Below are 13,155 nucleotides of genomic sequence, written 5' to 3' on the forward strand. Positions count from 1 at the left end.
AGTTTTTATATTAGTGGTTCTCAAAGTACAGTCCCATTATCAGCATCATCTGGAGACCTGTGAGAAATGCAAATTCTTAGGTCCCACTCCAGAACCACCAATCAGCAACAGCTGGGGTCAGAGCCTGGAATCTGTTTTAACAAGACCTATAAGAGATTCTGATGAATACTAAAATTTGAGACCAACTGTTTTAATCTCTACTTTGATTCCTTATATCTTAAGGTTTTATTCTGAAATGGCAATTTTATTTCTCTTTCTTCCCTGATTGTGGATTGGGGGAGACTGGAGATGGGAATAGGGATGGAAGAAAATACTACTAATCCCAAAGAACTGATAGAATAACAGAGATAACACTACTCATCAACTCCAGGACACAGTGGCTAGTGAGCCTCATTGGAAAGTTCTGAGAAAAACATACCACTGCTTAAATCTTAAAAAACAATTATTATTTGTAGGCTATTAATAAGGCTTATTTGTGGCAAACTAGGTTTTTTTTTTTTGCTGTTTTTTTACTTTTAATTTTTTTATTCAGTCAGCAAATGTTCTTTTTTTCAGCATTTCTTTTTTTCTCTAACGTTTCTTACTTCCTATAAGTGGAAAGAAAAAGATTAATCTGTGCTGTTAAAAATTCCTAATGATTTTTGTGAGGAAAACATCACATTATTAAGAAATTTTATGTTTTAAAAAGCCTTTTGTGTTTAATAACAAAATGAATTCCATCAAATGAGGTTTAATTTTATTGTGTTACCATTATTAATCTATTTTTTAAATAGATTTTATTGTATACATACATATGGTATACAACATGATGCTATAGGCTACATCTAAATATTAAAATTGTTACTGTAGAGAAGCCAATTAACATATCCATCATTTCAATATGATTTTATAATTTCTCTGCCTATCTTCCTGTGTGGGTCTGTATGAATGAATATCAATTAGGCTTTAGAAGACCACAGTATCCGCCATGCAAGAATTCTGGAAGCTTTGGAAAATGAAAAACAAAAAATTGCTAAAGAAGTACAAATTCTACAGCAGAATTGGAGCAATAAGGATAAAACTTTTACAAGTGAGTATGTGTTGATTTTAGCAGACATTTTCTAAAGTTATGTATGTTATTACACATAATTACTAAGATGTTAGTTGCCTCTTTTTTCTTTCTTTCTTTCTTTTTTTTTTTTTTTTTTCTTTTTGTGGTACTGCAGTTGAGCCCAGGGTTGCTCTACCACTTAAGCTAAATCCTTGGCCCATTGATTTTTTTATTTTGAGACAGGTTCTTGCTAAGTTGCTGAGGCTGGCCTCAAACTTATGATCTTCCTGCCTTGGCCTCCTGAGTCACTGGTATTACTGGTGTGCACAACCACACCCAACTGTTGTCTTTGTATATTAAAAATGTTTTATACTAGATGTTGCTGACTTTTCCAAGTCTAAATAAATTCATATGAATAATTTTTTTTAGAATATTCAACTTTTAGATCACTTAATTATATGAGTCATATAGACTGTGTCCCCCTCAAAATTTATATGTTGAAATTCTAACCCCCAATTTGGTGGTATTAGGTATGGCCTTGGTAGGTATCATGAGGGCTCTGCCCTTATGACTGGAATGGATTCCCTTATAAAAGAAATCCTAGAAAAATTCCTCACTCCTTCCACCAAGCAAGGGCATGACAAGAAGATGGCAGTCTGCAACTTGAAAGAAAGGCCCTCATCAGAACCCAACCATGCTGAAACCTTGATCTTGGACTTCCAGTTTCCAAAACTGTGAGAAATAAATTTCTGTTATTTATAAGCTACCCAGGCTATGATAATTCATTATACAGATCAAATAAAACAGTAAGCAAATAGTAAATAAAATTCCAATTATTATTTAATGTACAACATAATTTTTTAAACATTTTTAATTGTCAATGGACCTTTATTTTATTTATTTTTATTTTTATGTGGTGCTGAGGATTGAACCCAGTGCCTCACATGTACTAGGCAAGTGTTCTACTACTAAGCTACAACCCCAGCCCCAATATAATTTTTAAAACATATGTTATTCTAATCCTAAATCTTTATTTTATATCTAGTTGTGCTAATCATGGACATTTTGTTTACTTCAGAGATATTTTTTCTAGCTTTACTGAGGTATAATTCACAAAAATTACATATATTTAAGGTATACAACATGACATTTTTATATACATTATGAAATGATTGCCACAATTAAGCTAGTTAGCATATTAATAGTATTCAAATAATTGTCACTGTTCTTTCTGTGTGGTGAGAACTATTATTACTCTCTTGGCAGATTTCACGTATGCAATATAGTATTACTATCTATAGTCACCAGGTGATACATTAAGTCTCCAGAACTTGTTCAATGTACTTAACCAAAACTTTGTACTCTATGACCAACATCTTGCCATTGCTCCAACCTTGTAGCTCCTGGTTACCACTGTTCTGCTCTCTGCTTCTTTTGAGTTCAACTTATTTAGATTCCACATACAAGTGAGATCATGCACTAATTGTCTTTTTGTGTCTGGCTTATTTCCCTTAGCATAATGTTATCCAGAATTTCTTTCCTTTTTGGCTGAATATTATTCCACAAGTATACCACTTTTTTTATTGAGACATAATATGTGGGGTATATTATGGTAATTAAATAAATGTATGTAATGTGTAGTAATCACATCAGGATAAAAAAACATTTCCATCTCTTCAAACATTAATTATTGCTCTTTGTTGGAACTTTGTACTCTTCTAGTTCTTTTGAAATATATCACAGATTGTTTACCCTACTATGCAATATTGTCCTGAAGAAGAACCACATGTAATTCTTCCATTTTGTGATTTCATTCCCCAACCCCTCACTCCATTTTTTTTGTTTTTTTGTTTTTGGTACCAGAAATTAAACCTGGGAGTGCTTAACCACTAAGCCACATTCCAAGTCTTTTTTATTTTTAGTTTGAGATAGGGTCTTGCTAAGTTGCTTAGGGCCTCACTGTTTTGTTGTGGCTGGCTTTGAACATGCGATCCTCCTGCCTCAGCCTCCTAAGTTACTGGGATTATAAGCATGCACCCCTGTGCCCAGTTGGTCCTCCTTATTGAACTTCTATCTGTTCCTCCTCACCACCCTTCCCAGGCACTAGTGACCACTATTAACATTCTGTTATTCTGCAAGATTGACTTACCAGTTTCCACAGATGAGTAAGAACATGTGGTATTAATCTTTCTGTGTCTGGCCTACTCCACTTAACATTACAACCACCAGTTAAATTCATGAGATGCAAATGACAAGATTTCTTTCCTTTTTTTATGACTGAACAATATTCCATTGTACCACATTTTCTTTATCCATTCATCTGTTGACAAAACACTTGGATTGTTTTCACATCTTGGTTATTGTGAATAGTGATGCAATGAACATCATAGTGCAAATATCTTCACAGGAGCTGATTTCATTGCCTTTACAAAAAAGGATTGCTGGGTCTTATGGTAGTTCTATTTTTAATGTTTTGAGGACCCTCAATACTCTTTTTCTATAATGATTGTATAATTTACCTTCCCACCAACGACATGCCAGGGTTTCCTTTTCTCTACATCTTTACAAACACTTTTTTCTCATGTCTTCTTGATAACAATCACTCTAACAGGTGTGAGGTATAACTCAGTGTGATTGTGATCACCATTTCCCAGATTAGTGATGTTGCACACCTTTGAATTTTTGGCTATATGTATGTCTTTTGAGAAATAGCTATTAAGATTTTTGCCCATTTTTTAATAAGGATGTTTTCTTGCTGTTGAGTTCCTTATATATATTTGGATGTTAATCACTTATCAGATATATAGTTCACAAATATCTTTTACCATTCTATAGATTATTTCCTTTGATGTGCAGAAGTTTTTTAGTTTAATGCTATCCCACTTGTCTATTTTTGCTTTTGTCTGTGCTCTTAGGGGTTATATCCAAAACAACAACTGCTCAGGCCATTGTCAAGAAATTTTTTCCTTCTGTTTTCTTCTTGTAGTTATACAATTTCAGGTCTTATATTAATTCTTTCATGCATTTTGAGTTGACTTATGTATATGGTGGGAGATAAGGGTCTGATTTCATTGTGCATGTGATGATTCACTTTTTCCAACACCATTTATTGAAGACACTGTCCTTTCCTCATTGTGTGCTGTGTTCTTGGCACCAATGTTAAAGGTAAGGTGACCATAAATGTGCAGATTTATTTCTGGCCTCTCTTGTTCTGTTCCATTTATCAGGCATATAATCTGTTTTTAATGCCATTTTGAATACTGTAGCTTTGTAGTATATTTTGGAATCGCAGCAATATGATTCCTCCAGTTTTGTTCTTTTTGCCTAGAATTGCTTTAGTTACTCTAAATATTTTTTGATTTTATATGAATTTTAGGATTTTTTCCTATTTATGTGAAAACTGACATAGGAATATTGATGGGGATTGAACTGAATCTGTACATTGCTTTGGGAAGTACAGACGTTTTTAACAATATTAATTCTTCTAATCCATGAATGCAGGATATCTTTCTATTTATGTCTCAGTTCTATTTCTGTGCTGTTTCTTTTTTCTTTCTTTTTTTTTTAAATTGAACTGGGGATTGAACCCAGGGGTACTTAACCACTGAGCACATCCCCAGCCCTTTTTTTATATTTTATTTAGGGACATGGTCTTGCCAAGTTGCTTGGAGCTTCACTAAGTTGCTGAGGCTGGCTTTGAACTTGTGATCCTCCTGCCTCTGGGATTACAGGCACACTACCACACCTGGCACCTGTGCTCAGTTTCTTTTCTTTCTTTCTTTCTTTTTTAAAATTTGTTCTTTTTAGATACACATGATAGTAGAGTATATCTTGACATATTATACATGCATGGAGTATAACATATATATATTAGTTGTAGATGGGCACTTACCTTTATTTTATTTAATTATTTTTATGTGCTGCTGAGGATCGAACCCAGTGCCTCACACATGCTAGGCAAACACTCTACCACTGAGTTACAACCCCAGTCCCATCAGTAATGGGTTTGAATCCAGGGCCTCATACAGACTAAGCAAATGCTCTAGTCTTAAGTTATGTCCTTGGCACTTTTTATTTTATTTTGAGACAGGATCTCACTAAGTTGGCTGAGTCTGGCCTAAAACTTGCCACCCTCCTGCCTCAACCTCTGAGTAGCTGGAATTAAAAGCATGTACCACTGTGTCCTAGAAGAATATTTCATTTTGACAATGAGATTTAAAGGAAAATTACTCAAATTTCATTCTTAACTTTCTGTAATATAGATTTAAAACCATTTATTTAAAATCAATCTTTTGTTTTCTGGAATTGTTCTGCCTAGTGATATATGTTAGTGATCATATATGTTTTTTGAATTTTCTTTGTGTGCTTTGTATTAGTTCAGCCAAATTGGAGCACCATGAAGCTTTCAATGATGATTCAGGAAGCCAATGCCATCAGCAACAAATTTAAAAAATATTACGTTTTTGGCAGGTGAGTAGTTTATTATCCTGATTACAAAGCAGTTCTTTGTTTTAACTAATTGATCTACATACAATCTTGTTTTTTAAATTTAGTTTCTCTAAAGTTTATTGTACAATGTATGTCTAAGAAAGATATAGTATTACAGTCCCTCAGATACTTTGAGACTTACTTGGGAGTAAAAATGTTTTAATCAATTACTATACTAGTATATATATAAACAGAATAATTTAGATGTTTTAGGAATTTACTGATTTTATTTTGAATCGAAAATTAGTTTATTAGCGTTCCACCCCACCCCCACCCCCTGGGGATCAAACGCAGGGTCTCGTCTATGCTAGGCAAGTGCTCTATCACCAAGCTATACTCCCATACCCCTGCTTTTAAAAGGAAGATACTTTTTAAAAGAAATTTCATTTGATTTAAAAATTTTTTAACATATGAAGTTATTCTTATATAATACATAGCAGATGTGATTATTATTAAAATAAAAGTGCTAACTAAGGAACAATTTAATTCTTTTAGGCTAAGGAATGATTTAGACCTTTTAGACTGTATTTTTATTTTAATTTTCGTACCCAGGAGGGGAATGAACCCAGGGACCCTCTAAAACTGATCTATATCCCCAGCCTTTTCATTTTTTATTTTGAGACAGGGTCTTGGTAAGTTGACCAGGCTGTCTGTGAACTTGCTGTCCTCCTGCCTCTGCTTCCTGAGTCATTGGGTTTATAGGTGTGCACACTACGTCTAATGCATGCACTGAGTCCAGAAACTTGACATGAATGGGTGTGTATGTTTTAGGATAAGCATTTCAAAAAATTTTCTTTCAGCTGGGCATGGTGGCGCATAGCTGTAATCCTAGTGACTCAGGAGGCTAAGGAAGGTGGATTGCAAATTCAAAGGCAGCCTTAGCAACTTAGCAAGACCTTATCTCAAAAATAAAATATGAAAAGAACTGGGGATGTGCCTCAGTGGTTAAGAGCCCCTGGGTTCAATCCCTGTTAAAAAAAAAAAAGGAAAAAAAAAAAAGTACATATATATGTATTATTTTTTTTCTTTCAGACATGATGCATCAGATAAAGGTAGTTGTGAAACTTCTATTCGGGTTCGTAACCTACAACTTGGGATCTCAACTTTCTGGAGTCTGGAAAAGTTTGAATCTAAACTTGCAGCTATGAAAGAACTGTATGAAGTATGGAATATTGTTAAAATCTATATAAACTTTTTTTTTTTTTGGGGGGGGGGGGGGGTTGCTGGGGATAGAACCCAGGGCTTGCAAGGCAAGCACTTTACCAACTGAGCTATCTCCCCAGCCCCAGTATAAACATTTTTAAATAAAAAAAGTATAAAAGTGTTGGGCGCAGTTGTGCATGCCTGTAATCCTAGTGACTCTAGAGGCTGAGGCAGGAGAATTGTGTGTTCAAACCCAGCCTCAGCAATTTAGCAGAGCCCTAAGTAACTCAGCAAAACCCTGTCTCCAAATAAAATATTTAAAAAAGGACTGGGGATGTGGCTCAGTGTTAAAGTACCTGAGTTCAATTCCTGGTTCCACGCCCCCCAAATAAATAAATAAATAAATAAGACATATTCTTGACAAAGAAAGAAAATTTAAAAAATAAAACAAAGGCAATTCGTCAATTACCCAAACCAACCAACATAAATGATTTTGTATATTTATTTTATTTTTGCATGTAAGTAGAGTTTTATTGGTTGGTTTATTTATTTTTTAAATTGTTTTTATATGTTGATAGACCTTTGTTTTTTATTAATTTATTTACATGTGGTGCTGAGAATCTAACCCAATGCCTCACACAAGCTAGGCAAGCACTCTACCACAGAGCCACAACCCAGACCCTTATTGGTTTATTTTAATATAGTTATAAGTGATAGAGAATTTTAATGCTGATTTATCGAGTTACAGTTATATATTTTTAAAGTTTTGCATTTAAACTCAAAGAAATTTGATAGAAAACATATTGTTTGAAGTTATCCTCCTAAACTTGATAATGTGCGTTTTTACATATTTACATTTACATTTTCCTGTTGCTGTAAGTTTGGGTGTTTCCAATTATTTGTTGCTTTTAATGGTCACAACTAAGAATATTTCTTTACATATTAGTTTTTTATTATCTTAATTCCTTGCCTTCTGTTTTTCAAAAATGGTACCAAAATATGAATTTATTATACTTTGATGTTCAATGACAAAGTGCTTGCCAGAAATATTGCCACTTACCAATGTTTCAATTTGTATTTTAATAACTAGTGAAACTGTTTAATAATTAGTTGACTCTTTTTTTCTTTATAGGTAAAGTACATATTCATGACCTTTGAATTTTTTGTCTAGTAAATGTGGGTAATGAAGTTCTATACATATACAAGTTTTCTGCATATTTTGATAAATCTTTTTTTATATGTAATATGCATATCTTTGTCCTGATTATGTGTTTTTTTACTTGGTTTCATTTTGTTTATACAGGCATTTTTAATTTGCGTCTATTAATCCAAAGGTCTTACTGAAACATTGTTCAGTCCTCTGCATTTTTGTTTTTTAAGTTCATATTTTTGAATCACATAGAATTTATTATGGTATTTTGTAAGAGGTATGAATTTAAAGTTAATTTTTCTCTATACTATTATCTAATTATCCCAAAATTATTGCAACATGTATTAAATTGTTAATTTGTTACACTGTTAAATTGTTGCATTGCTACTCTTATTCAAACATCCCATCTTTAAATAACATGACTAGTGGAATTACATTCTACACTACTTAGATAATTCCAATAATGAAGACGTTATATATTGAAACTTAGAGGATATTACTAAATGATAACCTTAATACTTGAATTATTTAATGGAACAACAGAAATAAATATTTAACCCAATTTAGGAAAAAGAAAAGCAAACGAAGGAATCCTTATAAGAAAAAATAATAATAATTAGTGAATTAGAAATTAATAAACCTAAGCTATGAAGTTTTGAAAGAATAGACATGATTTTAGGAATGAGAATATTTGCATTTAAATAAAGAAGAGAACATATTAAAATTATTTTATAATTATTTTAATAAACATTTTTATAAATTTTTAATGCTATCTGGCAGTTTTCTAGAAAGACTTCATAGGAAAAGATAAATAATGAAAGCTGACTTAGTAGAGGAATAACTATACAATAATTTGAAAAGTTTGTCAATGATGTGCCTCAAGAAGAGATGAATTCAGTTCTGCTTAAGCTATAATAAAATGTGGTCCACACCTGAAATTTGGCTACTCAGAAGTCTGGGGCAGGAGGATTACAAATTTGAGGCTAGCCTAGGCAATTCAGTGAGACCATGCCTCAAAATTTAAAAAGGGCTGGCAGAATAGCTTAGTGATGGATTGTTTACCCAGCATGTGTGAGGCTCTAGGTTCAATCACAAGTATCACAAAAACAAACAAAGCTCTGTTATAGAAGGTGGCACAGTGCATTTTACCATGCTGGAATAACTGATTAAAAATAAACCCCAAAAAACTGAAAAGATGACTCAGAAGAGAATGATAAACCAACCTTAATATGAAATCAGCTATAAAAATCATGAATGATATATTAACAATATTAGTAAATCAAACCCAAAATGATATTTAATACTTATTCCAAGACCAGTGGGGCTTATTACAGGAATGCAAGATGTATTCATACAGAACATCGAAAAAAACTGAAATATATCATATGGAAATGTGCTTCTCTTAAAATGATGGATTTGTCATTTTTTGAGTTTTTCTTTGAATTTATATGTATTAGTAATTTCCAATTTTTCTACAATGAATGTGATTTGCTTGTGTATTTAATTCAACTAAAACAGTATTGAAAGCATTTGATTGTTCTTGCTTTACTATATACGTTAAACCCTAGTAGTGAGTTACCCTCACTATTAACTTACTTCCTATTTGAACCATTCATTGTAGTTCTTTACTTATTTTTCCATGTAATTATAATCTCTCTGAATTAAAATCTACATAGTATTTTGGTAGAATTTAAATCGGTATTCCCTTATTTAAATTGCAATGAAGATTATTGTCATGATCAGTATATTCAGTCAAGAAGTCATTGCATCTTTTACCTTGTTCAGATTATTCCTTTATTTCTCTCCTAAGGATTTTTTTGTTTTGTTTTTAATATGTCTTCTAAATACCAAGTTTATTATTTCTGAGATAGTTAATGATTTCTTTTGCTTCAAAGTGATGAAAGTATATCACTTTAATATAATCTTGGCATCAAGTGATTCATTTTTACTTTCGTCAGGATTATCATTTTTTAACTTTTATCAAATAACCTATAATTCTGTTAATTTTTCCTTAGTTGGTAAACATTTTTTTTATTAAAATTAATGGAAACCAAACTTCTTTTTTCTTAGAGTAATGGTAGTAACAGGGGTGAAGATGTGTTCTGTGATCCTGAAGATGAATGGGAACCTGACATTACAAATGCACCAGTCTCTTCATTTTCTAGAAGGAGGTAAAAGCTTTTTTGTTGTTGGTTTTCTTTGAATACACACACACGCACACACTTCATGTGTACAATATATTTATATTTACTATATATATAGATGTATGCTACGTTTTGTAATTATACATAATTTTCTTTGTTTTAAAAAACTATTGTCATGATGGGTAGATCTGTGAAGAGAACCTAGAAATACAAGTGGAATAGTATATTAGTGATCAAATTATAGCATAGCACTTAGGTCATTAAATTATCTGTCTGTTACAAGAAGAACAAAAATGTTCAGTATTTCACCATATAATTTTTAAGAGCAACTTAGAGTAGCATAAATCTAATTTCCCACCAAAAGGAAAAGTATTACTTTTAAATTACAATTTCTCAAGAATTTGGCATATTTTATAATATTTTACTGTGAGTTATAAATTTTAAATGCATTCCAGTTAGTATGAGCATCACAAAAGAATAAATCATGATGATAGAAAGCGTCTATATATGACAAATGTTGCTTATTAACTTAAGAAGAATTCCATAGGAGATAGGTGTTTTGTTTTGCTTTGTTTTTGAACTAGGAATTGAACCAAGTGTGCTTAGCCACTAAGCAACATCACCAGACTTTTTTATTTTTATTTATAAAAAAATAAAATTTGGGGCTGGGGATATAGCTCAGTTGGTAGAGTGCTTGCCTTGCAAGCACAAGGCCCTGGGTTCAATCCCCAGCACCCAAGAAAAATTTAAATAAAAATAAAAAAATAAATAAAATTTGAAACAGAGCCTTACTGAGTTACCTAGGGCCTTGCTAAGTTGCTGAGGCTGGCTTTGAACTCGTGATCCTCCTGCCTCAACCTCCTGAGTTGCTAGGATTACAGGCATACACCACCACACCTGGTAAATAGGTATTTTTAAAGTAAAATCTGTAAGAAGCCACAAACCCCTCCAGACACGGGAACTGACATAGTAGGGTTTATTAAGCAAACAGTGTCTCCCTGCAGGGTAAGAGAGAAAATGAGAGGAAGAGAGAGAGTGAACACAAGAGAGAGTGTGAAAAGCCAGGAGGAGAGAGAGAAAGTGAGTAGGAGAGAGAAAGCATGAAAATGAGGAGAAGAGAGAGAAAATGGCGGGGAGCTATCCTTAAGCAGTCAAATTCTGGGGGTTAAGGGGACCAATAACGGAGAAGGATACTTGCAAGCTGACTGATGAACCAATAGCTAGCTAGGATGTTCACAGACTGACAGGCAGTTGGGAGGCGGGGAAATGGCTGCAGTGGAAAGGGGGGGGCGGCTTTATATTATAAAATCTAGTTCTGCTTAGATCTCGATTGCTCAGATTGTAGAGAAGCAAAATGGTATGGAAAGGCTTTGGTCTTAGAATAGTTTGGCTGTTTAGTTTGTTTTTAAACAAATATTTCTGTGATGACTACTGTCTGACATGTCCGGAGGAAACAAAAATGAACCAGGATTTAAAAAGAGAAGCAGGAGCATTTGATAAATACCTGAACTAAAGCCAGGCAGAAGGACTTGAGAAGGATGCCAGATTTTATACGTATTTGAGATGCTGAATCAATAGGACCTGGGGACTGTGGAGTTGAAAATGGTGGATGGCTCAAGGATAAGTCTGGACTTTAAGCTGAGTGATTGACCAAAGGAAAATCATGTTCCCTGAGATAGAGTGTAAGTTTACTTTTAAACATGATGAGTTTGAGGTTCTCAGGGGATATCTGGGTGTTTATTCAAGTTTGGAACTTTGAAGAGGCATTTGGGAATTTTTAGAATGTAAGTTAAGCCAATGACATTTACACATCAACAGAATCCTCCTGCCTCAGACTCCTGAGCTGCTGGGATTACAGGTGTGCGCCACCACACCTGGCAGAAAGCAGAATCTTTCTATTTTAAATTACTTGTTTTTCATTTTTCTTAATTTCATTGTTTTCAACACAGGTCAGGCTCCATTTGGGTTTCTAAATGTTTTTTTTCAGTCTCGGTTTTCAGTACTGAGCATTGAACTCAGGTGCACTTTGCCACTGAGCTACATCCCCAACCGTTTTTTATTTTAGTTTTTGATTTTGATAATGACAGCATTGCAGAGTTGTTATAGAGATTAGAAGATGTTTGTAAAGATTCTACACAGTGGGTAGGTGTTCAATAAATGTTAGCTTGGACTATTTTTGGGTACTCGACATGTATAAAATTATATCTTATAAAACAGGAGATATGATTTCTGGTGCAATGTAAGTAAACAGTGATTTCTACAAGTCTTGTTTTAATGACTCAAAATAGTATTGGGCTCTGGCACCAAAGTGAGCAAAACATGGCAATAGGTAGAATTGGTTAGATAAGGCTTGGGCTATGTAAACCAACCTAGAATAATATAAACCTCTGCCAAATTTAAACCAGACCAGCAATTCTTTAGAGAACGATTTATGAATTCCTTTGGACTTTAGAATTACAGATTTCCTTACAGTTTTCTTCATAAACAAGTGTAAACAGCTGTGTATTTAGAATTGTGGCTCACAATATGAGCATTAATAATTGATGAGTGCTAAACTTTTAGCCTATCTACCGTTGGCTATTTACATCTTATTTCCTGCTGACTTTAATAGGAAACCAATAGAAGTTTAAAATGTTACTGGAAAATCAACACTTTGTAATATTTTCTAAGATTTTGAAATTAGTTGTTTTCTTTTGGCAGAGATATTTTTGAGAACTTCTGTAATTTAAAAGTATCATATTTTTTTAAAAAATGAATTGCTCTTAGTCTGAGACCTTGTATATGAAGTTTCAGCCTTGTAAGAATGTTTATGACAGAATTACAAACTCTGAGAATGCCTGCAGGTAATGGAAACAGTGACAGATTCTTAATTATAGAACTGCTGCTCGGCAATGATATGCCACAGTTGTTCTGCAATAAAATAGACTGATTTGGCTGCCTATAAATTTTGATATGTACTGTTGACAGTTAAAAGTAAATTTTCCCCTGAGGTTAAATAAAAACTCTGAAAGGATTATGACAAGCATTTTCTTTATTTGGGGTTAAACATTGTTTAACTATGATAGTGTTCCAAGAATAACAGTTTTCCCAGTTAAGACTTACTGTAATAATGTCCTGTTTCATTTCTCCTATGTAGAAATGCTGTAATATTTGAGAATTGATATTTCTTCTTTCTCCTTTCTGTCATATTTCTGTGTTTT

The 13,155-nt window shown here is 33.2% G+C and overlaps 1 protein-coding gene across 5 annotated transcripts in view; it reads left to right on the forward strand.

Moving 5' to 3' along the window:
- KIF14 (kinesin family member 14) overlaps positions 1-13,155 on the forward strand; it is a 57,738-nt gene that overhangs the window by 29,831 nt on the left and 14,752 nt on the right. For all 5 annotated transcript variants that reach the window (XM_079106051.1, XM_079106048.1, XM_079106049.1 and 2 more), the window contains 4 exons: positions 943-1,069; positions 5,407-5,500; positions 6,551-6,680; positions 9,882-9,982. In XM_079106051.1, the coding sequence (XP_078962177.1) occupies positions 943-1,069; positions 5,407-5,500; positions 6,551-6,680; positions 9,882-9,982 (452 nt within the window). The remainder of the gene's footprint in view (positions 1-942; positions 1,070-5,406; positions 5,501-6,550; positions 6,681-9,881; positions 9,983-13,155) is intronic.

This window comes from Sciurus vulgaris (genome assembly GCF_902686455.1).
Source record: "Sciurus vulgaris genome assembly, chromosome: 12".
In the NCBI taxonomy this organism is placed as follows: Eukaryota; Metazoa; Chordata; class Mammalia; order Rodentia; family Sciuridae; genus Sciurus; species Sciurus vulgaris.